At 45.0% G+C, this 26,349-nt stretch overlaps 1 protein-coding gene across 3 annotated transcripts in view; it reads left to right on the top strand.

Annotated features, from left to right (window-relative positions):
• Window positions 1-26,349, top strand: part of DHX30 (DExH-box helicase 30) — a 35,694-nt gene that overhangs the window by 1,346 nt on the left and 7,999 nt on the right. The window contains exons 2-11 of one of the 3 annotated variants that reach the window (XM_062568653.1): window positions 2,669-2,720; window positions 13,062-13,192; window positions 15,434-15,544; window positions 18,419-18,774; window positions 19,575-19,698; window positions 20,397-20,546; window positions 21,182-21,334; window positions 22,566-23,387; window positions 25,092-25,170; window positions 26,129-26,233. In XM_062568653.1, the coding sequence (XP_062424637.1) occupies window positions 2,690-2,720; window positions 13,062-13,192; window positions 15,434-15,544; window positions 18,419-18,774; window positions 19,575-19,698; window positions 20,397-20,546; window positions 21,182-21,334; window positions 22,566-23,387; window positions 25,092-25,170; window positions 26,129-26,233 (2,062 nt within the window). In that variant the 5' untranslated portion in view covers window positions 2,669-2,689. Of the gene's footprint in view, window positions 1-2,668; window positions 2,721-6,182; window positions 6,376-13,061; window positions 13,193-15,433; window positions 15,545-18,418; window positions 18,775-19,571; window positions 19,699-20,396; window positions 20,547-21,181; window positions 21,335-22,565; window positions 23,388-25,091; window positions 25,171-26,128; window positions 26,234-26,349 lie in introns of those variants that run through there. The other 2 variants (XM_062568652.1, XM_062568651.1) reach the window with 2 other exon arrangements.

Raw genomic sequence — 26,349 nt, 5'->3', positions numbered from 1 at the left:
ACAAATAATGAATATCTCTTGCTGCCTGGCATTTCAGTACTTTGCCAAACATGAGGCATAAAAGTGCTCTGCATCCTGCCTGCATCATCCTGCACAGTTAGTTCTCATTCCAAATGTATCAGCAACTTTCCTAACGAGAGTCTTGTGTTGTCATACATCTGTTCTCTGTGAAACCAGTGTCCTATAAGGCCCCATGTTTCTCTGCTGTCCTCAGGGCCTAAACAAATACGTTATGGATCATCCAAAGTCGTCGTCTTTCAATGTTTTCCAAATATCCTATTAATTTTGGTGAATGGTGAAGCAGCTGCCATAATAGGACATCATCTTTGGTATAAATGCCTTCAGCAATGTCAATATCCAAAATTCGGTATTTCCACGTGGCTACTTTCTGTGCTAAAACCAACAACTTTTGATTCAAGATCTGCTGTGCTAGATCTGGTGCTGACTACTCCAGTGATTATGCAGCAGGCAGTGATCTCTTGATGACCTTAAAGCCAAGCATGTCTATCCAAAGTCTTCTCTCTGCCTTGACTGTGTGCATACTAGATGTTATGAGTACTCTGGCTCCTCTCTTTTATTTAGTAGGGGTCCCTCATCAGTGGGGCAGCAGGAGCAGGATTCTTTTTGTGGACCTCACTTGGGTTGTTTTATCTGTCTATGCTTTTATTCTCCTTCCTCTTGCTCCCATCCAATCTGACTCTAGGCCTTCTCTCTAGGAGCTGTTTCTTACTATTGATTACACAGTGAGAGTCCCCATCTCATTTGGGGATATGTAGGCACTGTTATAAATAATGGCTTTGTTAGAATTTTCTTGCCAGTGGGGTTCTTGTTAATCTTGCAAGTTCATCGTTGTAGTTCCTTTTTATTTTCCTTTGGCCTTGAACAGAAAAGGCTCCTTTCTTCTACTTTTTTGCCTTGCATTTATTTTTCGATCTTCTGGGCTCAGTGCCCTTCTGCCCATCCCACTTTAGGTGAAATGTTCTTTGTCCTCTTTCCGCTAATTTGTGCTATGTAGGTAAACCTTGCCTGTTTATCTGCATGAATGGTACATTACTCCAGAAAACGTTGTACACTAACTTCCCTGTGTTCATGAGAATACACTTAGTTTGCTTACAAGCAAACAGCTTGCCAGTTTTTGTCATGTTTAAAAGTTTGGGAGGAAGAAGATATTGCAGATACCTCTATGACTTAGATCTAAGAATATATTGCAATATTCCATGTCATACTAAGATTTGTCTCTCTCCAATGACTTCAAAGTGTTCAAAGACTTGTTCTTTTGTGTTGGAGTAAGAGTGGAGTCCCATAGTTTAGCAGAAATACTACTGACTTTACGATTACGAACAGGTGACTCAGAGAGGTTATGGAGTCTCCATCCCTGGAGATATTCAAAACTCAACTGAACAGGGCCTGGGTAACCCGCTGAAGTTGACCCTGCTTGAGCAGGGGGGTGGACCAGATCGTCTCCAAAGGTCCCTGCCTAACTCAGCCACTTTGTGATACGGTTTGTGCTTGGACTGAGATGGTCCCTACATGAAGGTGGCAGAAGACTGCTATGTGGTCCACTCTTTGCCCTTTGAATCTGCATTACTCCCTTAACTTAGGTCCACAGTTGAATACTTCAGCCTCAAGAGTCACACTTGACTGCCCAACAGAGCTTGCTAACTTTGTGCAATGCAGTGAGTTATTAGTACTAAGAAGGTTTTCCTTAGACATCTTGTGTTAATTACTACAGCATGTATTTTTTTTATTTTTAAACAAGTTGAATAATGGCATTTTTATTTATTTAATCATTAAAAAAGACAAAGTATAAATTTGTAGCAAAACTGAGGTTTGTTCCTGTGTAACTGCAGGGAACTGACTTACTGAATGAGGTGTCATTTCCACGCAGTTGTGTTCTGAAACTGGTGCTGTTTTAGGTCCTGTTTGCTGTCACTGAAGTAAACAGTAATTTTGTCATTAGTTTCAGTGAAAGTAAATTGAATCACTGGGAAGCAGAATAGTTGTAGGACATTATTTTTATGCATTGCAGTAGCCATTAACATGGATAGTTAATACTAGTTTTGTCTAAACAAGGACCCTCGCAGCTCTGCTTCAAACTTGTTATAAAATCCCTGTAACTATATTATCAAAAATGCCTGAAGTGTATTAAATATTTGGCATGCCAGCTAAGACACCCCAAAAGCAGTCTTCTTTTTTTTAATTTTTTTCTTATTTGAATGAAAGCTATTAAAAAATAGAAAGTTTAACTTGATTTCAGGAAAGAAATGTGCATCTTTCTTAGTTTGTTTTAAGGAAGGGGTGAATAATGCCATTGGTCTACCTACATGTGGCATTTTGATTTAAAAGGATTAAAAAACAATGTGCCTAAATCATTATCTTCATGGAAAAAAAAAGGATTTCTAAAACCTACAAACTCCTCTTTGAGAATATGCTTCCTGCCTTTGGATGTAGAGCAGCCAGTTGTAATACACTAGCAAATAATACCTGCAGGATTCAAATGAAACTTGGCAGGATATGAACACCCAAACTGAAGTGTGGTTGCGAGCTTTCAGCTTTGTCTTGTGTGTCTAAAGACAGTTAGTTTCAGAAATACTAAACACTTCAAACATCATGAAGAAAATACTAATTCTAACTTCCTGTTTCTTTTTGCTACCTCTTGCTTTCCTAGGAATCAAACCTTTTTGCTGTAATGGAGATGTTCTCGTTGGATTCCCTTAAAGGTAAGGACCTGAGAGAATCTTTAAATCAACTACTATTTTTTGTTGTTTTGTCCAGAGATTTAATACTTTAGCAGACTGATGAAGAAAACAGATTTCTAAGAAATAGCACTATCTTTTTCTATGCTAGGTGAACGAAAGGTTTGTTCTACAACCGTCTTTATTTGTCAGACTTCATTCACAATGCATTAGAGACAAAAGGAAGTGGATATAAAAATGAGTATACGTGCACTAGTGATAGCTATGTAACAGGTGATGCCAAATTTTATGTTTGTGAGACATTCTTCATCTCCGAGAGGAACGCTGCATTCAAAATTTGCCCCTTAATTTTATGTGTAAAGCTACAGTTGTTACAATCAATGTAACTCAATTCAGTCTTGGTTAGTGTACCAGGTGAATAAGTGTTGCATAAAAGCATTGTTACATTGAGTACAAGAGATAATTTGGGGCAAACAGTAGAGCTCAGAAAGGGGAAAGGACCTGTTGTGTCATCTGATCTAACTTAATGACAAGGTAGATTTGCTCCCTATTGTTTTGCTTTAAATAGTCTGGTTTAAGTAGTTCCCCTCCCCTTTAATTTCATCCTCCTACACATAGCTGTATCCTTTTGTACCACTTCAGCAAGTGCTTTCTCCTTTGTGTTTGCATACTTCAAATATTTGTCATCTGTTATCATGTCCTCTTTTCCTGTCATTGCTTTGCCAACCTCTTTATTAGATCCTCTGAGATTTTTCTTAATAAGTCCCTCCAGTCACTGACCATTGGTAGATTTTGGGGGGGTTGCTGTTTGGTTGGATTTTTTTTTTTTTGCTTGCTTGTTTGTTTTTTGTTTGTGTTTTTTTTTTTAACATCCTTTTCTGAACTCTGTTACTTGGCCTTAAAATAGATGCCTAGAAGTGAATGAAATGTTCCAGATATGGCTGAAACAGTGAGGGATCGCTACGTCCCTTTTTGGCAAAGTCGTGCTTCTGCCTCAGTGCTTGGGAAGCACAACAGTGCACCAGCCATTCTTGTACTGCTGCCATGCTACTGAAGTGAGTCACCAGACTTGTGGGTTCCATATTTAAAACAACAACAACAACAAAACATGCTTTATATGTCCAGGGTGTTAATTAGGTGTAGAGCAATTTTAGTTGGGAATAAAAAGCCTCTGACCTGCCAGTTAAAATGTAGTCTGGATGGGAAGCTGAGAACTTCTCCTGCAAGGGCTAGTGGTTTGTCACAGCCAGACTAGGTTCGGGACTTTGGGTGCTGCACCACTTCTGCTTTGGGGGGGAAAGAAAATCTTTAAACTACTGTAGTTTGTTAATAGGCTTCTGTGTAGCGCTGCTACTTCTGCAAAGGTTTGGGTAAAAATGAGATTACCACAGCTCACTGAAGTGCGCCTGAATTGGCAAAGCCTGGAAAAAAGTGGCCTTAAGTTATTATTTATATGCTGTTTAACCCTCATCACTGCAAAAGAAATATATTTGGATTAAAATTATGCAACCTGCAACTTTTGGAATTTTTTAATAAATTGAGTCTTACCTATTTTTTTCCTTCAAAAAATCATTTTTTATAAATTACGGAGACAAACCACTAGCCCTACTCATGTCTAACTGTGTATGCATCACCACACTGACTTTCAGCATCATCTTCTCCCAGATACCTCCTTCCCATTGACTGTGTGTTTCTAAGAGTTTTCCAGAGATGTGTGCTTTATTTATCTGCTTTTGTTTGTTTTGCTTTTAACCATTGTGGTCTACAACCATGGTTTTCATCATCTTCAAGCTCTTGTTATCACTTCTGTTTCTTCACTGATGTTCATAACTTGAAACAGCTTAGTAGCTGTGCTTCCCCCCCCCCCCCAATTGGATAGCCTCTTACCTCCTCTCAGTCTTGGGAAAAATGCTAAATAAACAAGTTACTGTATTGAGTTAAGTAGTTTCACAACAGATGCATCTTTTAGAAGGGCATATTGATGTTTACCTATTACCTCTAGCCACACTTTAATTTTAGTCGTCTTTGAAGCTTTTGTTTACAAACCAATTGGATTTTTTTCTTGAAAGTAAGAGTTCATGCAACATGTTATCAAAGATTTACATACAATTCATTTCCTTAAATTGGCAACTGGTCTTGTAAGATTGTTTTCCTTTTTAGTGTAGGGATGCTCTTAATATTTGTAATCTAAGTCTTTGTCATTTTAGTGCTGGAATAATTTTTGCCTTTCTCAAAGACATGTCTGCATTTGTCTTGTGGTTTTTCTGGTGCTGCTTCAAGACTTTTGGTTTGGTTTTGTTTTAGTCAAAAAATATCTGTACAGAGACAACAGAGGTACTAAAAGGTGCATATATTGAAAAAGGCAAATATTATGTATATAGGAAGATTTTTCAAGTGTTCGTGCAAGTGTTTGCTTCCAAAGATTTTTTTTCCCCCTATACAGGATTTAGTTTGCTAACTTTTAACTTCTCAAAGCTCTTCTTGTGGAATATACTTCATAGAACTTATCTAATTATGCTAGCTAATCTTTGTGGTTTCTTGGAGACTTCTCTTTCTGATATAGAAAAGACCTCACTCTTCTTTCGTCGCGATGTTTAAGTGACCACGTAAAACTTCGGCTTACACACAACCTGTTAGTCAGGGAATAGCTTATTTACCCCAACAGCGACGTTCTCGCAGCTTAATGCTAGTCGGAAGTGGATGGTGTATATATATTCTAATTGCTTTAAAACAGCCCAGCTTTTCACACAAACGAGGCTCCCGCGGAGCCGCTCCGCAGCGCCGGGGGCTGCGCCCCGCACGCGTGGCCGCGCTGGAGGCGCGGAGCGCCCGGGTCTGGCTTGGGGCAGGCGAAGCGCCGCCCGGCTGCGCGAAGGATTTCAGGAGTCCTGAGGTTTATCCCAAACCTTAGAGCGGGGCAGTGCACCGCCGAGAGGCTTCGCTTAGGGGCAGGCTTGAACGCGCGCTGTCGGCGTGCGTGCGCGGGCTGCGGGTGCCGCTGCGGCCGAGCGGGCAGCCCCGCCGGCCCCCGCCGGCCCCGGATCCCCCCCGCTGCGGCGGGTGCCGCTGCGGCCGAGCGGGCAGCCCCGCCGGCCCCGGATCCCCCCCGCTGCGGCGGGTTTGCAGCGCTTTCTGCTAAAAGCGCCCCGAGATCGGCTTTGCCTGCAGGCGCGCGAGCCCCCTCTGTGCGCGGGGGCGAAGCTGCAGGCGAGGGGAAGCCCCGTGAAAATCGCCTCTGCGGCTGGCGTGAGGAGGAGGAAGAAAAGGCGCTTGGGGGGCGGCGGGCGCGGGGCGGCGGCGGCGGCGCCGCGTCCCGGGGCCGGGACGGAGCGGAGAGCGGCTGCCGCCGCGCCGGTCCTCCAGGCCGGTCCTCCGGGCCTGCGCCGCGCCGCGGGGGCGCTGCTGCGGCGGGCGCGGGCCGCTCTTGCCGCCGCGCCGTCGTCGTCGCTGCCCGGCCAGGAGCCCGGCGCCGGGCACAGTCGCAAGATGGCGGCGCTGGGGCTGCTGCTGCAGGCGGCCGCGGCGTGCGGCTCCTCGGCGCCGCTGCGCCTCTGCCGCAGCTACCGGGCAGCGCCGGAGGCGCGCGGGCTCTGCACCCGGCTGCCGGAGTGGGCCGACGAGGCGCGGCCGGAGGAGCCGGGCGCCGAGGAGGAGGAGGAGGAGGGCGCCATGGTGATGGGTGAGCCGGGGGGGGGCGGCGGACGGGAGGCCGCGGCGGCGCTCGGCGGGCAGCGCACGCAGCGGAAGGGAGGAGCGAGCCCCGCGGCCCGGGCCGCGAGGAGGCAGCGTGTGCGCGCCGCGCGGGTCGGCTCCCGTCCCGCCCCGTCCCGCCCCTTCGCTCCCCGCGCCGCCGGCGGCCTCCTGGCGCTGCGGGCGGGCGGGCGGGCGGCGGCGCCGGGATGCGCGGCGCGGGAGAGGAGCCGCCCGCCGCCGCCGCCGCCGCAGGTAAAGGGCCGGTGCCGGCCGCCGCGGCGCCCTTTGTTAGCGGCGCGCCGGCCCCTCCGGTAACGGGCGCCGCGGCCTCAAGGTCGCGGCGGAGAGGCGAAACCAGAGCTTTTGCCCCAAATCCCGCGGCACCGAGCGCGCCCGGCGAGCGGCCGCCGGCGGAGGCCGGTCCCGCTGGCGCGGAGCCCGCGGCGCGCTGGGCGCGGGGCGGCGGCGCTCTGCGGCCCGGCGGCTTCGGGCTGCCCGCGGAGCGAAGGTGCACGGTGAAAGCTGTCACTGGCAGAAACTCTCCCATTGCCCGTGTTCGCAACCCAGTCGAGGATGGTGAAGCCCTGAAGGCTTCGCTGGGCATCGGCCCTTCAGCGCAGAAGAGCTGGTTGCGCCGGGAAGGGCGCCGAGTCGCGACAGCGGAAGGGTTGATGCCCTTGTGCTCAAAAAGGAATCGCTGCTGCTTCTTTGAAAGAGCATGTGCAAACGCGTTGTGAGGTTGTGTTTCGGTGCTTGTCTTTGGTTAGCTTTTGAAGCGTGAGGAACGCTTGTAGCTTAGGAAGGCATGTGTAGTTTTGTGCTGGTGCTTACTGTTTCTGGACTATGGCTTGGGCTACTGCTTTCTTCCATTCTAAAATAACTGGCTCTAGTGCGAGCTTTGTTTGTCAGGCTGTCATCTTCCACCTAAAAGTTTGGTTTCTGTATGACATAAAAACTTTTTTTTTCCTTCCATGTTCTGTGCTCTGTCCTCCACTTTTTTTTTTTTCCTCTTCCCCTCTCTCTCTTTTTCCTGTGGTTTCTGAACTCTTCGGGATCTGAGTCCTGTTTTCCTTTCAGAAGCCTTGCTGTGCTTTAACCTGTAGTTCAGAGTCACAGTAGTCTTCTACTATTGTGTTAATCTGTGCAGATGCAAATTCACTTGCTTTTAAAGTAAATTCCAACGCACCCCAAATTACTGCTTAACGAGCTGATTCAGGTGATTGCTAAGAAAGGTAGTAAACTTTGATTTTTTCCTCTTTTATACTTCCTTCTTCAGATAGCACTTTTTCTAGCAAGCATTTTCCGAGAGTGCTTGAATACTTTATCTCCGCGCCTCGGTTACCTTTTCTGAGAGCGTGCTTTCATCGGTGGATCCGGTCCGGAGGCTCGCAGCATGGTCCGGCACTGCGGCTCTGCCGCAGCGGGTTGATGCATTCTGTGACATCACCCGGAGCCCCGGCAGCCGCGCGAGGAATGTGTGGGAGAGGCTGCTAGGATTGACCTCATCCTTCCGATTTCTGTACTGTGGATTGTCCATGCAAGGCTCTTCTGGCGAAAGTTCGGCTGTAGCAAAAGGTTCGTTCAGGTTAGTGAGTAGAGTGTCCTTAGGGTCTTCTTGGAAGTCTGCTCTGCCTTTGGAGACCGTAAAAGTTACAGTAAGAACTTATGTACAAAGCCGATGATTCGTAAGCCGATGTCCTGTTAGGTAGCCTCTTTTGATTACTTTTGTTACTGGCCTTGGATCCACTACATATGTTGAAAAATCAACTCTTGTCTGAGGCCACCTTAAAAAATTGCAGTTATGTAGATATAGATATTTACATCCAAGGTTTGCTGTCATTGAGCTTGGTGGTAGGATATTGGAGCAGAGTCTGGGATGAAGATAAGCTTCTCTGCCTCCTCTGTCAGGTCTGGGGCACTTCTCGCATTGAGATTTGTGTGAGCTTGACCTATGTTTTGCTCTAGGGAATCTTTGTCCACGGGTGGTTGAATTTGCCCACCTGTAGAGTTACAGAAGAATTTAGGTTGGAGTGGACCTTTGGACAACATCTGGTCTAAACCTCTGCTCAGAGCAGTGCCAGTCTGAATTGGGTTGATTAGGGCTGTGTCCAGTCAAGTTTTGAATAACCCCAAGGATGAAGATTTGACATAAGTCATTTTAGTTGTCTGGTGTGATAATCTCACTTGCGTTTGAAGAAGTCTTGTCAGTTTTATTTATTTTTAAGTTTGTTCTTGTTTAGGCAAGAGCTATGTGCTTTTCTACTAACGTTTATACTTTTAAGAGCTTTTATAGGGTTCCTTGATGACATTTAAAAAAGGAAAAATGTTTTTGTGTACTCTAAAATGAGCTGCCAGGTAGACTGACTCTCTCTCTTTCTCTTCTCCCAGTAAAACATGCCTGGGCTAACTCCTTATGAAATGAGGATTATGGAGCTACAAGGCTTTCTTCCTTGTGAATTTTTGAGGCATTAGAAACATTATTCTCTGAAGTAGATTTATTACAGTGGAGACCTATATCTTGATGAGTTTTGCATTTAATAATGTGGTCCTGGCTGCTCTTTTGTAGCTTCTGCAGGGGTGCTTGTTTGTTGTATCTCCAGGGAAGAGGATTTGAGGGAAGATAGGAGCTGCTGAAGTTGATCTAATGCTCTTCTGTCTTTCTTAAGCAAGACTGCAGGCCATTTTCTTTGTCCTTTTTTCGGACTTGATGGTGTTTTTACTCGTCAGATTTCTGGGGGTTAATAGAAGTAGCTGTTCCCCTTCTCACCCCCAAGTTGTTTGGAATTGTCATTGACTTTCACAATAAAGTCAGGCACTCACTGACTTTGAAGAGCAGAAATCACTAGATTGGCTGATCTTGATAACCGCACTCTGAATTGTCTGCTATTCAAGATAAGCTTTTAATATTCCTTCTTGATCTTGGAGCTAAGCATAGAGATTGCTTACAGTTCTGGCTTGAAAGGGATTGGGAGGGAAAATCATGTTTATTTTATTTGGGGAATATTGGGTTCTACTCGCTCCCTCTGCAGGGCTGTAACTACCATTAATATAATTCTTACCCAAACATCCATTCTCAGCATCAGAGAACTAAGAAATTCTTCGGATGAAGTTGCCAAGAAATACAATCTGACAGGAAAGGAAACATTCTGCAAATTCGGTTCTGCAATTTAGGATTGTTTCTTTAAAAATTACTAGTGAGGCACGGCTTCATGCAAGATAAGATCCTTTCAGCTCTTAAAATCAGGGTAAGAATGGACTGAGGGTAATCCATCAAGCCTTGGGGTTGCTGTTGATACGTCAGATGCTACTGCTGAATATGGCTTTGTCAGCTGTGAAGAATACATTGTGTCTCGGCTGGTAATTCAGAGACAGAACTGGGCTTTGTTATTCAGAGATCTTATTCTTTTCTCTAGAATGGATTAAATATTTAGACTTGACTGTAAAATCACCTTAGAATTTAAGAAATTGACTCTGTTGTTCAATATTTGCATTTTTACGGGTGTTTAAGAAAGAAGGTACTTCTTACCTCTGCCTGTTTCTTATCAGAAGATTTCTCAGGGTATTGCTTTTGAAAGGGGAGGCAATTAAAAGCCGAATAGCACATGCTGCTTTCAGAGTTCTTTTTTATTTCTCATTTATTACGTGAATTTAATAGGTTGTTTGAGAATTGTCTTCCTACTCCTCCCTCCATGCATCCCAGCAATGTGGAATGGAATAGAACTGTGGAAGGTGCCAAAACCTTAGTCACTTTTCCAGCTTTCTTGATCAGGTCAAAGTCTGCATATAGTGGTGCTTGCTGTATGAGTAGGTAGGTACATCACATTTACTGTGTAATTACTAAAAATTGGCTCGTAGTTCTTTGTTAGACTGAGGCCATTTTCTCCTGGGCAGTGAATGGAAGATTCATGAGTTCCTGCTGTGTTCCCCTGTATATTGTCCAAGACTTTGCCCAAGCGTTTGTCAGAAACAACAACATGTGAGTGTTTTATTATTCTTTATAATGACAGATACTGTGTCTGGCTGCCATGCATCATGCCTGTGAGTGCTGAAAAGCCCGTTGTGTGTTCCATGGTCTTCTGCACATTGGTGTAGTCAAAGGACCTTGAGCAGGTAGAAGTTTCTGTCTGTTCATTTTGGTGCTCTCTGCCCTAAATAGTGGATTGAAAAGCAACACCAAACTGAGCCACTTTCAGCTGCCAGTCGAAATTGTTGGATTACAGTTGTACCATCTTCAGATGATATTCTGCTCTTGGCATCCTTATCACAAGCTGTGGTGGTTGTATTTCACTATCTGTCTGTGTATGTTAAAGAATCCAGATTCTTTGCAGATCTGGTCCATTTGGCTTCTGAAAGCATTTTTTTTTGAGATTCTGTTGGCTCTGTGGTTTGGCAGAAGAGCTTTCAAACCTATGTGTTAGCAGTGTTTTTTTTTATTATTATTTGTTTGGTTGGAGGTTTTTTGGTCTGAACTCTGGAGCAGAATGCTGGTTTTGTCTAGAGAGAGTAATATGATCAGCAATGTGGGGCTCTTTGCTTTCTGACACCCAGTTACCTACAGTGTGACAAATGTTGTGCCTGCAGTGGTACAACAGAAGTCTTTCACCTCCTCTAAAACCCTTGTGATTTATGTATTGTTTGATTTTCTGATGAACACTCATGATGCTTCCTGGTAACTTCCATCTTCCCTAGCTGAGTAACTTCTTTGAGAATCTCTCTTGAAAATGTCTGTATTACAAAACCTTTCTCTTAAATGCTTTCTTCCTTTCTGGAGCCAGTTACTATATACCTTCATTGTAGCAACTCTGAAATCAGAGTTTTTCAGCAAAACATTGGTGATATTGGTGATACTCAAGTGTTGAAATGGGTCATTTCTCCTCCTCGGCTTTGGTAGCTCAATTTGATATCCAGATTCTAGCAGCGTAGATCATCATGCGTTGCTTACCTGTTACTAGTTACTGAAACTTCCCCCCAAACACTACTGGAGAGTCAGAAGCCTTCTAAGCAGAAGTTGCAAAACCCATTGATGGTTTGCAAGAAGGTGATAAATGAAGTTCTGACCATCTGGGAAAGATTTGTTTGTGATCTTAGCTGAATGCAGGATCACTTGAACTGGTTTAGCTGAGCTTGCTGCTGCCAGAATAGCTGATCCCACTCCTCTTGTCTATTCCCTTGCATTGGTGTTGGGTACCCGCATGACTGTGCAGTGAGCTGATTTACCTCCATAGCCCAAGAAAAAAGCACTGTGCTCTGTTTTTCTGAGTTAGGTGTCTCAGATTAGGGTGGTAAATCGTCTCTCTGTATGATCAGGTCTGTGCCAGAGCTGAAGCAGTGATGGTGTTAGAGCCTGGAGGTGGTGGCACCTGCCACTTTCTGCAATGGTGAGCTGTTAGATCTGCTCAGCTGTGTAGTGTGACTGTCCATAATTGTTACCACATTAAATTGAATCTGATCTCACTTGGGCTGCTGCTTAAAGTAAGAGCTCTCTCCTGTTATGCCAGATAAGAAGATTATGTATATGAGAGTGAGTTAGAGCAGCTTCCTTGCCTGGTAAAACTTCTGGGGTTGGCACTGGGGAGGAGGTTTGAACAAGAGATGGGATGGCATTACTCTGTCTGGGGACAATGCAATTCATTTATTTATTTTGGAGCACTTTCAGCTGATCGGTAATATCCCCTTCCTGCATGTGCCATAGCCTGAACAGCATTTCTCATCTGTCAGGACAGGGGAACCTTCCTGCTGTCAGTATCTGCTTCCTCAGGCACTGCTTCTTCACTTCATACTTGGGCTGGTTTATCTCTGAAGACTGCATTGGCAGACTTATTTCCAAGGAGTTCTCTAAACAATTTGATACAAACCCATATTTCGTCCTTTTCTGCAAGCCATCACAAAAAATTCAGAGAGAAGGGACTAGAGATGAAGTAGGAAATGCCAAGGTGCTATTTAACTTTATCCCCAATATCTGGATCTAATGTGGAGCTTGTATGTTGTTTGAAGCTTCTCTGTTCTCAGGACCGTTGGTTTGACCCTGAGGTGATATGCTTGGTTGGGGGGGGGGGATGAAAGTACTAAAATCTGTTCACAATGGTTATTGCTCATTTGGCTTTTTGATATCAAGGGATGACAAGCAACCACTTCCATCTCCGTAGTTAGAAAGCAGCACTATCTCCATGCATTAATCTGGACTTTGAATTCTGTGCTGAGTCTGTAGTCAGATTCAATCGGATATTTTTAGTCTGCAAGTTTTTTCTGTTGATACTGTGTTTAAAAAAAAAGCCTTTTCAAGCTGCTATTTGTTAGAGTCACTGAATCATGGAACCAGGAACTCCAGAACTCAAGCAGTCTGACTGGAACATATGCAGACTTTTGAAAGAGGTAGAAACAAATAAGGTCTGTATTTCGGGAAAAGCATGGGAGATACAGTATTGTTGGCCGTTTTGGAAATGCAATGTCGTCTTGCTTTTGGAGCTTGGGAGATTTTACGCTCCTCTATACTATTTTGCTGATGCCTGGAGACATTTTGGGTGAACCACTTAATACTTCTGCTTGCTTTTCTATCTGTAACTTAGCGATATTACTGCTCACAGAGCTGCAATGAAGCAGGTGTTATAACATGCCTTTGAACAGGACTGCACAAGAATTATAAGGCATTTAGTTCTTCTGTTGTTTTTTCAGATTCCAGAGACTTGTTAAAGGAATTTCCACAGCCAAAAAACTTGCTCAACAGTGTGATTGGACGAGCCCTGGGTATCTCTCATGCAAGGGACAAACTGGTATACATTCATACAAATGGGCCAAGAAAAAAGGTAATTATATTGTAACTGGGTGCTGGGTGGGTATATTCTACACAGAGTAGAAAATGAGTCAAGAATACTGCCAAACCTGAATGTAACTTTTGATATAGAAAACTGCAGCAGAGTTATAATTCCAAATTCATATTGTGTGATAATCCTTTAAACAGAAGATTTTCCCCTTTCTCTGATTTTCTCTTTATTTTACGCACTAATAAGTATGTCATTTTAGGTTCTGTCCCTTTCCTTTTGTTTGTAGAGGGGAGGAAAAAAAATCATCCTTCTAAGTAGCTTGCTGTGAGTGGTTTCTCTCAGCAGAAGAACACACAGTCTGCTCTCAAGTGTGTTGGTCTATGTACCTCATTACCTTAAAATATTAAAAATTTAAGTGCAATTTTTTTAGACCTTAGGCCTAGATTCTAAAAGAACAAATGCTAGAAGTACCTGAGGAAACAAAAAAAATCAGAAAACAAGAAAGGGGTGGGGAAGGGAACGGGGGGAGGCTTCTAATGCTACTTCAACGCAGAATGAAATACAGACCTTTTTTGTTTTGTTTTTTTTTTCTTCTCCAGGCAGCCAGTTTGCCAAGTTGTTTGAGCATTTAGTAGGATGTCAGAGGCCTTGATCTAAATCTGTGCTACGAATTGAGCAGAGTGTCTTGACTGCTGGCTGCTCTGCGTTCAGTGGCTTGCCTCCTTTTATCGCACCACCTCTCCAGCCCCAGACGTTCCATTCTAGAGCAGAAAACCCTTTCCAGCTGAAGGTTAACTGTAACATACATTCCAGGAAAAGCTTCAGTTCTGATGGATTAACATTTTCCAATAACATTCTGTCTAAAAGTTCCCAGACAGTTCTTGTTACCACATCCTTTTACACATCTCTGGGTTTTAGGCAATACGTTAGTAGTGGTTGCTTTAAAGTTCCTTAATTATTTGCCTTTTTTGTTTTCCTTGCTTTTCTCAAGCAGTAGTGCAGTTTCCTGAAATTCTTGCTAGCACTTATGTAGATTAACATTGAGAGTAGCTTCAGATTTCTTAAAAATAAATAAATAAGATAAAAAATAGAGGCACTCTTGGAGAAAAGGAGAGTTGGGGGGGGAATAGGGAAAAGAATTGTATGGGGATGAAAGGGCAGGTGACACAGACTGGAGAAACCCTCGTTGGGAAGGAGATGAGGCTTTTTTGTGAGCACCAAGTAATTTGGCGGCCTCCGCGAGACATCTTTTCTTCTCAGCAGGTTTGTCCTTTTTCGTGCAGGGCCCCTAGGCAAAATACGTAGCAATTTCCTATGGTAAGATGAGATGCAAATGGCAGCCAGCCAGCCAGATGTAGGCAGTTGGAAAGTCAGCCTTTTCTCTAGCGTTATAGGTGGGGTTTTCCCAGCAGACCTAAATGCCATCTTTCATCTTTGCTGCAGAAACAGGAGAGAATTCCTTAGGCATTTCCCTGCTTTGAGCCTTATAGAAACTCAGTAACAGCATCTGCAGGGACAGGAGTAGAACAAGTTCTTGATTTGGAGGATTTTTTTTAAAAGGAGGTAGGTTTCAGCTTTCACAGCTCTGTGCTTCTGCAGGTTTTCAGCTGCTTTGAGCCAACTGAACTGGTGTAAGAGGAGCTCTGATGGAACTGTTAATAGTTATGTTAGTTCTGTTAATAGCTTGCATTGTGCAGCTCAGTGCAAACTGAAGGCTGGGGACTCTTGTGCCAGATGAGTACAGTGCCTGCCTGTGTGATTGTGGTGCAGTATGCTCCAAATTGGAACTACAGTAAGGGAGCATTTAGAGAGATTTGCTTGCCATTGCAACTGTAAACATGTTGGAGAGTGCATGTTGCTACTCAGGCATGGTCTGGTAGGGTGCAGCGCACATGGGAACGGTTACTCTGAAACTAAATTGTTTTGTAATGAGCTCTTGGTAGTTGATTTCTCTGAGGTGACACCCTGCAGTCAGGGAAGCTCTGGCCCAGAGTACGTGGCACTGTGCTGAAAGTCAGCCTGCTTTCTGGGCCTGGCTCTGCCATGCAGCTTCTATGTGACTGGGCACCTCATATCCCTTTTTTCAGGCCTTTTTTTCTGTGTTACTGAAATGGAGCCTTTTGTAAAGCCTCATCACAAAGCCACTGAATGAGCAATGTTTGGGATTTTTATTCATACTCTTTTCTTTTCCTGGAACTCAGATGTTTGAAGTGACCATGCTCCTGGTAGAGAAGACAGTAGGTTGTGTATTGTCTCAGCTTACTGGTTATCTTTGCTTTTCAGAAAGTCACTCTGCATATAAAGTGGCCGAAGAATGTGGAAGTGGAAGGCTATGGGACCAAGAAGATTGATGCTGAAAGGCAGGCAGCAGCTGCTGCATGTCAGCTCTTCAAGGTGAGCTTCTGCTCTTCTTCCCTGGCTTGAAGAAACAAGCCTTCGCGTGTGCAGGCCTATTCTTTGTGGTGGTATGACTTTGTTTATGCTGCTTTTTACCTGTTCACTTTCTCAGTTGGTGTATCTGATAATTAGGCATAAAGAGTGAAGTCTTCAGCTGTCTAAATCAGTTTGACATTAAGGCCCACTTACTTCCCCAGCCAGGCAAGAAATCGCAGAATCACAGAATGGGTAAGGTTGGAAGGGACCTCTGGAGATCATCTAGTCCAGCCTTCCTGCTCAAGCAGGATCATCTAGAGCGCATTGCACAGGATTGCATCCAGGCTTTGAATATATCCAGAGAAGGAGACTCCACAACCTCTCCACAACGGGGCGACCTGTTCCAGTGCTCTGTCACTCTCATAGTAAAGAAATTCCTCCTCATATTCACGCAAAACTTTAACTTTCTTTGATTCAGTTTGTGCCTGTTGCCTCTTGTCCTGTCGCTTGGGACTATTGAAAAGAGTTTGTCCCCATCCTCTTGACATCCTCTCTTTAGGTACTTATAGACATTGATAAGATCCCCCCTCAGTCTTCTCAGGACTAAACAGGCCCAGTTTTCATGGCCGTTCCTCATAGGGTAGATGCTCCAGTCCTCTGATCATCTTACGCTGGACTCTCTCCAGTACCTCCATGTCTCTCTTGCTCTGGGGAGCCCAGAACTGGACACAGGACTCGAGATGAGGCCTCCCCAGGGCTGAGGAGAGGGGCAGGATCACCTCCCTCCACCTGCTGGCAACACTCTTCCCAATGCAGCCCAGGAGACCATTGGCTTTCTTGGCCACAGGGGCACGTTACTGGTGCATGGTCAACCTGTCGTCCACCAGCACTCCCAGGACCTTCTCTGCAGAGCTGCTCTCCAGCAGGTCAGCCCCCAGCTTGTATTGGTACCTGGGGTTATTTCTCCCTAGGTGCAGGACTCTGCACTTGCCCCTGTTGAACCTCAGGAGGTTCCTCTCTGCCCAGCTCTCCAGCCTGTCCAGGTCTCTCTGAAAGGCAGCACAGCCCTCAGGTGTGTCAGCCACTCCTCCCAGCTTGGTATCATCAGCAAACTTGCTGAAGAGGCACTCCATCCCTTTGTCTTAGTCTCAGCATCTGGGGTGAGATGTAGATCGTTCCTCCAGTGTGTTTGGTGCCATTATTCACTAACTTACTTGCCCTTTCTGTCATTCCCCTGAATGTCTTTGCAAGTGTAATAGCTTCTAGCTCTGCACTCATTTCCCCTGCAATTAAACCAAAGAGTGGCAATTAAATGCGCCTGCTTTAAAACTTCACTAATCTGCCGCTTGTTTATGACTGGAAATGGTCAATATATATGTGCAACCAGTATCAAACAAGTACAGCAAGATTATAAAGGCTGCTGTTTAAGAGACGGTATTATATAGCAGCTATTGGGAATAAGATACAGTTCTGTCCTCAGCTCTGCAGCTGACTTGCTGTATAAGCTTGAGCAAATGAGTTTGCTTCTTGCAATTTTGTTTTCTCACCTGTAAGGTACAAACAGTCATAACTTCCTGGTAAAGAGCCTAAAAAGAGTGCCACAGGTGCTCTGGCAATAAGATATTTTTTTTGATCTGTTTATAGATGAAAAAAGCTACATTAAAAATGTAGCTGTTAAGCCTTCAGAAGTCAATGCAGCCTTAAAGTAAGCAGTTTCTTCAGCTGACCTCTGTGTTTAGGATAGTTTCTTTAATTGCAAGATTAGCAAAGCTTGTTCCACAGATTGACTTAATTTCATCTGAAGCATGGTGCTCATTCAGTTAGCATTCACTGAAAATATCGGTTAGCATTCACTGAAAATATATTTTTGTTTTATCCTCACTATTCAGTGTGCAATGAAAGCCTTATTTTCTGCTTTCTTCGAGAGTCTAGAAGAACAAAAAAAAAAATCCTATCAACATTTTAAAAATGCTTTTGCCAGTTTTCAGTAAATGGCTAAACTCTACTTTCTGTTTAGAAATAGAAAAACAAAAAAGCTGCAAGTAGAGATTAAACATTGAAAAATTTTAACTCAGATGCCTTGCTGAACGAAGCTGTAACCAACAGAAGCCCTCATAATAGGAGGCCTTGTGCAATCTTAGCTATCAAACTAGCTGTGGATGCTGCTTTAAGTAAATGGTCGTCAATTCAAGAAAAATGGTAGTGTCTAACTGGGGCAGAGATTGTCTAAATAGAGCCACTTAGACTGTAGTGGCTAGCAAAGCAAATTGCTGCTGTCTTAAGCACTCCTGCAAAACAAAATAATACAGTCTTATCAAATATGGGACTGTTGAGAGGCTTCGGGATGTAAGTTTTAATTATTTGCAATGGTTTGGTGAGACATCGTGTGTTGTACTCTAGCTATGTCCGAAGCTACATGGAGGTGTTTAGTCCTGAGTGCAGGTAGTAGACCAGCAGTAATTAGGAACTCTTCTGTTTCAAGAACTATTAGGTTAGGAGTTCTTGTTACTCCGTATGCAAACAACTATCTTTACAAAAAGAGAAGAAACATTCACAGAATTTGCATCTCAGGTTATCCCAAATTATAGTTTTTCAGACTTAGGCTTTCCAAAAAGAGACGTTTCATGCTCTGAGGCAGGTTTCAGAACTTCAAAACGTACTTTGTAAAATACCGGTAGATCCTGGTCTTTCCTTTGTAACAGGATACATGGTACCAAACAACTATGTGCTGAGTGAAGTTAGTGAACAGATTTATTTTCTTTCTCTCCTAGTCTGTGGGATATGAAAAAATGGTTTCTCTATTTCTCTTCTTTACCAGGTGTGTGTTTTTCCTGCAGAGATGCCTAGTTCCGTCTCTGTTCTGCAGCTGTCTAACACTGCCCTTCTCTATTTTAGGGCTGGGGTTTGCTGGGGCCCAGAAATGAACTGTTTGATGCTGCAAAATACCGGCTTCTGGCTGACCAGCTTGGCTGTCCTGATGAGAGGTGGTGCTCTGAGGGCAAGTGGCGCTCCAAATCCGGACCTTCTCTTGCGGACTTGTCGACCTGCTGGCGACGCATGGAGCCAGATGATTCCATCCAGCCCATGGAGCAAGGCAGGATGCCTAAAGCAATGAGGAGAGAAGAGCTGGAGGAAGGAGAGCTGGAGGAAGGGGAACTGGAGGAAGGGGAGCTGGAAGAAGAAGCAATTGATGTTTCTGATTATCTACCTATGGCACATCAAGATGCCCGAACTCCGGGCAGAGATGCGAGGTAAGTCTGGTCTGATAGCTACTAATGCAGGGTGGTAATGAAGATGGATTCTTCTTCACAGATGATGCATCCCTGTAGTTCCTCCGAGCTGAACTGCAGCTTCTGACATGGGACCATTGCCCCGTGGATGGGACAAGCACTGACTGCTGTGCCAGTGCTTGTGTGAGCAATAGTGGGGCACCCTGCCCTTGTACCAGGTTATCATCGCAAGGGAATGCAGAGGCTTCATCTCTGGAGTCTTGCTCTTTGGATAGACTGCAGCATACTTGTCTATTGCCTTCCTTATTTGTCTGAGCCTGGAAGGATTTCCATCTCTGGAAGCCTCACGCATGCATTTATCAGTCCCTTTTTAAATCAGTTTCAGGGGCCGTATTAAGTCTATCCCTTCCCATTACTGTAGTGGCTTGCTTGACTTATTTTTTATGGGCACAAATAGAAGATTTTTTTTTTTAATAGGCAAGAATAATAACCAAGTCGTTACTGATCTATTATATATTTAGAGGTGCTTTTTGTGCCTTGTGAAAAATCAGTAAAAGCTGTTGATGCTCTCTGGTTTGTTGTGCTAGTGTAAACGTGGGATTGCTTTTTAGTAGGTGGCTTTACTGGACTGGGTAATTATTCTGTGACTGACAGGTTTTAGTAGCAAGATAAGGCTTGAATTTTCAGATGACCTAAGTAATCTGTGCTTTTAATTGCCCCATTTTGGACCCTGGCAGCAGACTGAAGGGAGATAGATCTGAGCATGGAGATGGACAGAACGGGTATTTATATATGAACTGTTCTTACTTTCCATTTAGCAGGGGAGGGAGTTCCATTGAAATGACAGATGACAACACTGCCATCCGTGCTCTGACACAGTTCCCGCTTCCCAAAAACCTTCTGGCCCAAGTGATTCAGATTGCAACCTCTTCCTCCACAGTCAAGGTAAGATGCTCTTTGACTGGCTCCTCTAGGGGCCGTCCGGGAATGAGGATCAGACTCCAACTGGAATCTCTCTGGTTGCTCTTTTGGGCAGCTGAGAATCAGGGAGAAGAGGGAGGTTAAAACTAGACCAAGAAAAAATAGCCTGAAGAGCAGTAAAAAGACTCCTGTGTGGGAACTGAGGCAGTCTCAAACACCAGAAATATTGTTACCTGGGGCAGAGCAATAGAGGAACTTTTGTGTGAATGAAGGAGTATATTTTTTAAGGTGATTAAGTTTGTATTTCCCCTAACGTCTGCAACAAACTAGAAACACATTTTTGTGTTGCTCAGACAAATGTATAATTTCTCTGCTGACAGAATCTTTCCAGAACTCAATTCTTGCCAGTATCCGGTGATTCTCCTCCTTGGTATGTGTCACCCATCTCCTTTCCAGACCTCATGTGCTTAACAAACATTAACTGCTCCACCCCGTACGTTCTCAGTGACGTTCTTCGCACAGCAGCCTGTGTCCTCTCACTTCTGCTTAGCCTGTGCCTTGTGAGCTGGGGCTTGGAGTGGTATTTAGTGCAGTAAACCTGTTCTAGTGCAGAGCGTTCCAATTTAAACTCTACTTAGAAATATTGGGACATATCTGAAAGTATCTGCCTACATAAGCAGACTCCCCTCCACAAACCTAATGTTGTTTTTTATGCCTTTTAGGAATACATGCAGTTCCGTACAGTAGGCACCAAGACCAAGATCTGCAAGCTCACGCTTCGCTGGCCCTGTCCAATGACTTTTGCTGCCAAGGGCCGTCGCAAGGTGGAGGCAGAAAACAAAGCAGCAGCACTGGCATGTCAGAAGCTTAAGGTAAGTGTACATGATTCCTGTGTCCCGTTTCCTGTTGGTCTATGAATAAATGCTGCTTGCAGCAGACTTAACATGTTTGAGCCCTAATGGGCTAATGCCTGAACCTGTCTGGTCTTTGACATCGTGCTTAACAGACCTGTACTGCTGAACCTCAGGATCCAGTCCAAACTGTTACTGTATCCCTCTAGTGTCTAAGCCATGATGACCCCTCAAAGACTGCTGTGCTTGTTTGTGTCCTCAGCAAAGTGTGCTTAAGGCTCACCCTGGAAGTAATCTCTTGGCCACCTCACTGCTGCCTGATAAGACAGGTGATCTTCCTGTTCCTGTAGGGAGGTCTGGTCCAGCCACACTGCTGCTTTAGCTTTGCTGCAGACTGTGGCAGCAGAGAGAAGTACAAGAAAACAGCATAGGGTTTATTGCTGAATTGTCACAACATAGCAGAACTAAAGCAAGAGAATTAACAGGGAAGGGAGTTGGCCCATCTGAACTGTGCTGTGGGAAAGCATGACTTGTGTATAGTTTGGCTCTGGAAGTGCGAGAATTCCAGTCCTTTTCTATGCCTCTATTTTCTGTATATCAGCACTTCATCTGCAGCAGTCCAATGTCTGATACTCACCTGCCTCTTTTCTTTGCAGAGCCTTGGCTTAGTGGACAAAAACAACAACCCACTCAGCCATGCTATGTACAACATGACTTCCCTTCGAGAGCTTGGTGAGAACCAGAGGAAACCCTGCCACATCAAAGTCCCTGAAGCCACCTTGCGCAAGATTGAGAACTATCTGAATCATGTAAGGCTGCAGTTTCCCACAAAATTGATCAATCTTTACTGACCCTTGTGGAAAGGGGACCCTTTCTGGGCCGTGAGCCCTCAGTGTTTGTGTCCAGAACGCTTGTCTGTGTTGCTTGGCCCCTGGGGGTATTGGGGAGTGTAGTTTTGACTTGCCTACAGCCTGCTTGATAGGCTGATGACTACTGCCTCTTGCAGAAGGAACTGTTTTCATAAAAATCTAGTTCCACCTTATTGTTTTACAATGATCAGATGCCAGTACTTGCAGGTTTCCTGTGGGAGTGCCTCTTGCAGCCATTGTATGTTAGTGCTGGGTGCAGCTCTCCTTACAGTCCTTGGCCACCTGGCAGTGCTTTCACCCAGGAGATCTCTCTTTCTGGAGTGGGGAAAGCCAGGGGTGAATGAGTGAGCATGGGAAGCAGCACCAAGATAAGGTTCCTTAGGAGCATTTGCTGTGAAAGAAGGAGTTAGAGTTACTGAGATGAGATTGAGCGTAGCTAGGGTACCAAGATGTGTAGCTTACTGAAATCAGTGAGAATAATGAAACGTGAATGATGAAATAATCTCTTGCGCAGTGCATGGAAGGCTTGGTTTTTTACTCTGAATAAGACTGAATCTGAAAGAACTGATTTGTAGCAGAACTTTTAATCCTGTGAACATCTGGGCTAACACTTTCATTTGTGTTTTAGTCAATTCCTGACCTATTGTTCTTTTTTTAGTTCCTGTGGGATGTGGAATTCTTTTTCTTGTGCCAAGATGGAATATTTCTGGCTTAGCTGAACACTTATGTTTTGTGCAAGTTGCATGTCTTGACTTCTTGAGAGAGAGAAGGGTGGTGGTGTTATTTGATAGTTGCCAAAAGTTGTCTTTGAGAGACTGTTGCATCACTTGCCATATGGTGTAGCCACTGACCTGGAAAGCTTAAGTTATTGTTTTGCACCTGTCAGTTCAGGTATGGGCTCTAAAATCTCTGACAGAATAGACTGCAAACTTCAGGGGATGCAGTGAGGAAAATGCAGAGAACTGCCCAAATTAGGTCCTGAATTAAGGTCATTTCAAGTGGAAGATTAAGAGGCTAAGTTGCCTAAAATCTGAGGGTGACTTTGACAAAGGTTTGAGGTCACTGCAAAGCCATTTTGGCTGAGTCCTTTTCAGGCACTTGTTTTTTTCTGTCCTTCTGAGGACTGTTACCTAAACCTTTTGTCCCTGCCAACTTTCTCTGTCTCTCTCAGTATCCAGTGGACATCAGGGAATCCAGGCCTCGGATTGCTGATGACATGATGAACTTAAGCAAAGAGTCTGGTGCGATAAGTGATGCAATCACAGGGAAGACGTATATTCCTATGTTGGAAGCCGAGGAAGTGCGCCTTAGTCAGAATCTCCTGGCCCTCTGGAAGAGGAGAGGAGCCTCGTGGCAGGAGAGTCACCCACTGCCAGTGGATCCTCACAAGGACACCATACTATCAGCCATTGAGCAGAACCCTGTAGTGGTAATAGCAGGAGACACAGGCTGTGGGAAAACCACACGGATCCCTCAGCTCCTGCTGGAGCACTATATCCTGGAGGGTCGTGGCGCTCGCTGCAATGTAGTGATCACCCAGCCAAGGAGGATCAGCGCCATCTCGGTCGCCCAGCGCGTGGCACAAGAATTGGGAACCAACATGAGGAAGAATGTGGGCTACCAGGTGCGACTGGAAAGTAAGCCACCTGCCAGGGGAGGCGCTCTGCTCTTCTGCACGGTGGGCATCCTGCTGCGGAAGCTGCAGGGGAATCCCAGCCTGGAGGGTGTCAGCCACGTTGTAGTTGATGAGGTCCATGAGCGAGATGTCAACACGGATTTCCTGCTCATCCTGCTGAAAGGCATCCAGAAGCTCAACCCTGACCTGCGCCTGGTTTTGATGAGCGCGACAGGAGACAACCAGCGCTTCTCGCACTACTTTGGGGATTGCCCTGTGGTCAAGGTGCCAGGCTTCATGTATCCAGTGAAGGAGTACTACCTGGAGGAGATTCTGGCCAAGCTGGGCCGACACCGACACCGGCACTATGAGATCAAGGTATGCAGCATGATGTTTAAGCTGTTCCCCTTTGGATGAGGGAGTGCCTCATCAGGGGAGAGGTTGGGACTGGAATTGGTCCCTCTTTCCTATAGTTTTGGGGCTCTGTGTGCTTAGGTTTAGTTCCAATTCAAACTGATCAGCTGAAATTGGTTTAGTAGAATCCCATGTATTTTAACTAAATTATGGATAAAGATGATTTCAGATTTGGGTCTAAGTTACTTTTGTTCCTCTTTAATATGAAGTTTGCGTTTGAGTAAGCTAATGGCTTGCTATGCATGTGTATATACATATATGTGCAGACTTGCATGTCTCTTGTTCGTGTCTGGTTTTTGCAACTAGTCTTACTGCCGCAAACTGTTCCTCTGCAAAGTGCTCTCCCAAACTTCTACTCTTTGCTGTGGGTAATCTTCCTCCAGTTACAGGTCACAGAATTTTTGAGGTTGGCAAGAATGTCTAGAGGTTGTCCAGGCCAACCTCCCTGCTCAAAGCAGGTGCAGTTAGAGCAGGTTGCTCAGGACTGTGTCCAGTCAGGTTTAAAATGTTTCCCAAGGATGGGGACTCCACAGCCTCTCTAGGCAACCTGCTCCAGTATTTGACCACCCAGAGGAAAAAAAAATCTTATGTTCAAACAGAATTTCCTGTATCTTTAATTTTTCTGCATTGCCTCTTGTCCTGTCACTGGGCACCACTGAGAAGAGTTTTGCTCAGTCTTCTTTATACCCCCCCCCATCAGATATTTATACACATTGATAAGATCTCCCCTGAGCTTTCTCTTCTCCAGGCTGAACAGTCAGCGCTCTCAGCTTCTCCTCATATGACAGATGCTGCGGTCTCTTAATCATCTTAGTGGTCCTTCACTGGACTCTAGCAGGTCCATGTCTGTCTTATTCTGGGGAGCCCAGCACCTGGCATTCCAGATGTGGCCTCACCAACACTGCATGGAGCGGAGGGATCACCACCCTTGACCTGCTGACAACGCTCTTTCTAACGCAGCCATGGATACCATTGGCCTTCTTGGCCTCATGGGTGTACTGCTGGTGCATGGGGTTATTCCTCCCCAAGTGCAGGACGTTGCACTTACCTTTGAACTTCATGAGATACCCATTGGCTCATCTCTGCAGCTGTCAAGGTGCCTCTGAATGGCAGCGTACCCATCTGGTGTTTCAGCCTCTCTTCCCAGTTCTATATTTTCTGCAGACTCACTGACGGTATCCATTTGCCTTAAGGACAATCTTCCCGTTTATGTTGTGCCAAGTTTTTTTTTCTACTCTTTTTTTTCTGCTGGCCTGATGTGTATGTTCTGACTGAGAGATACAAAAGCTGCTGTTCTGTGCTGAGTGGATTTGAAGTCCTAGGCACATAGAGCATGATTTTGTCCCCAAAAGTTTCATTTTAACTTCTTGTTACTTGTTAGAGGCTGTTCAGTAGAGGTGCACAAACCTCAGGTAGCTTCTAAGTCTGGAGAACAGGAAAGGGACCGTATTCTCACTGCTCAACAGAGGAAGCTGACAGCAGTTGTGACCAGAGCAGGTTGCAGATGGAGCTAGAACCAGGCCTCTTAGGTTCATGGCTCCTGCAATGGGGAGTTAGTCCAAGTAGGCATTTGATCTCTCCAGAAAATGCTTTGGGAAGCTGTGTCCCTTTCTGCTGTCTGCTAGATTGCCTCTCATTTATCTGCATGTGTCTTCCTGTGTTATCTAGCAATCTGATGATGAGTGTGTCCTTGACCTTGATCTGATCACTGACCTTGTACTCCAGATTGACGCTCATGGAGAACCAGGTAGGTGCTGCATTGCCCCCTCCCTTTTTCCTTTTGCTGAGAAAAAAGAGATAGCTGCAGAACCCAGACCTTTGTAGAGAAGATATGAGTTCAGTTGACTTCTGCAAGGCCACTTTGAGTTCCTGTTGAGCTGAGTGCTCTTGAGCAGTGTGGTAGGACCTAGCTCTCAGTCTTTGGCTAAGACAACATTTTCTGAGTCCTTCTGCCTCAGCTGGAGGCTGAGGTGAACAGTGCTTAAAACAGCTGTACACACTTGTTTTTTTCTGGAGTTTGGACAGATGTCTGGAAACATCTGATTGCATGCTGGTTTCTGGGCTGGTAAGTGTCTCAAAGTCTTAGTGTCTCTGATTTACAGCTGTTCTTGGGATGAAGTGCAAATGTTGTCTGTGTACCAGCACCCTGTAACCTTCTGCTGCGCAACAGGCAGAACCTTTGGTTATTTTTCTCTGTTTGAGGCCTATACCCACAAACATCTTTCCCTAGGAGATGATATTTTTGTGATGAAGGATTGATTCTCATGTGACTTCTAAGAGTTTTAAATGCTTCAAAGCCAAGAGAAGTTATTCACTCTCAAAGTACAGGAATCCTGGTTTATTTCTGGCATAAAACTCTTGCCTTAACCAGCTTGCAGAAGTGGACACAGTACAGCAGGTATGAAATCTGTCCAGACATTTCCTTGGGTCTGAGTTCCCGTAATGGCTGTATCTGGCCATCTGTTCACAATAAGTATGAAGTATGATGCAGGTTTCATTAGTGGTCAGTTGGCAGGGGGTACCAGGGACTCGGAATCTGCTAGTCCTTTCTTTGAGCCTTTTAGGCTAAAGGTTGCTGTGGACTTGGAGAAATAATAGGTACCCTGGAGTTTTCCTTCTGTGCAGTAGAAGCAATTTCAGTGTCTGTGGCTGGGGAAGAGTGCCTGCATTTCTGGGTCACTTGTCTTGCTCTTGATCTGTTGTAGGCGGGATCCTCTGTTTTCTTCCTGGTTGGCAGGAAATCAAAGGGGTGCAGCAGCGCCTGCTGGAGATGCTTGGTTCTCAGAACAGCCGGTACCTTGTCTTACCAGGTGAGGTGGCAGTGCCAGCCCTTTTCTCCACAGAATTCAGGAGAATGGTTGGGTCAAATGACTTGATGGACTCCTTCAGCTATTGCACTCAGTTGCAGAGCTAGTTTGTATGTTCT

Source organism: Rhea pennata, chromosome 2, assembly GCF_028389875.1.
Source record: "Rhea pennata isolate bPtePen1 chromosome 2, bPtePen1.pri, whole genome shotgun sequence".
In the NCBI taxonomy this organism is placed as follows: Eukaryota; Metazoa; Chordata; class Aves; order Rheiformes; family Rheidae; genus Rhea; species Rhea pennata.
This window is presented reverse-complemented; position numbering and strand designations above follow the sequence as displayed.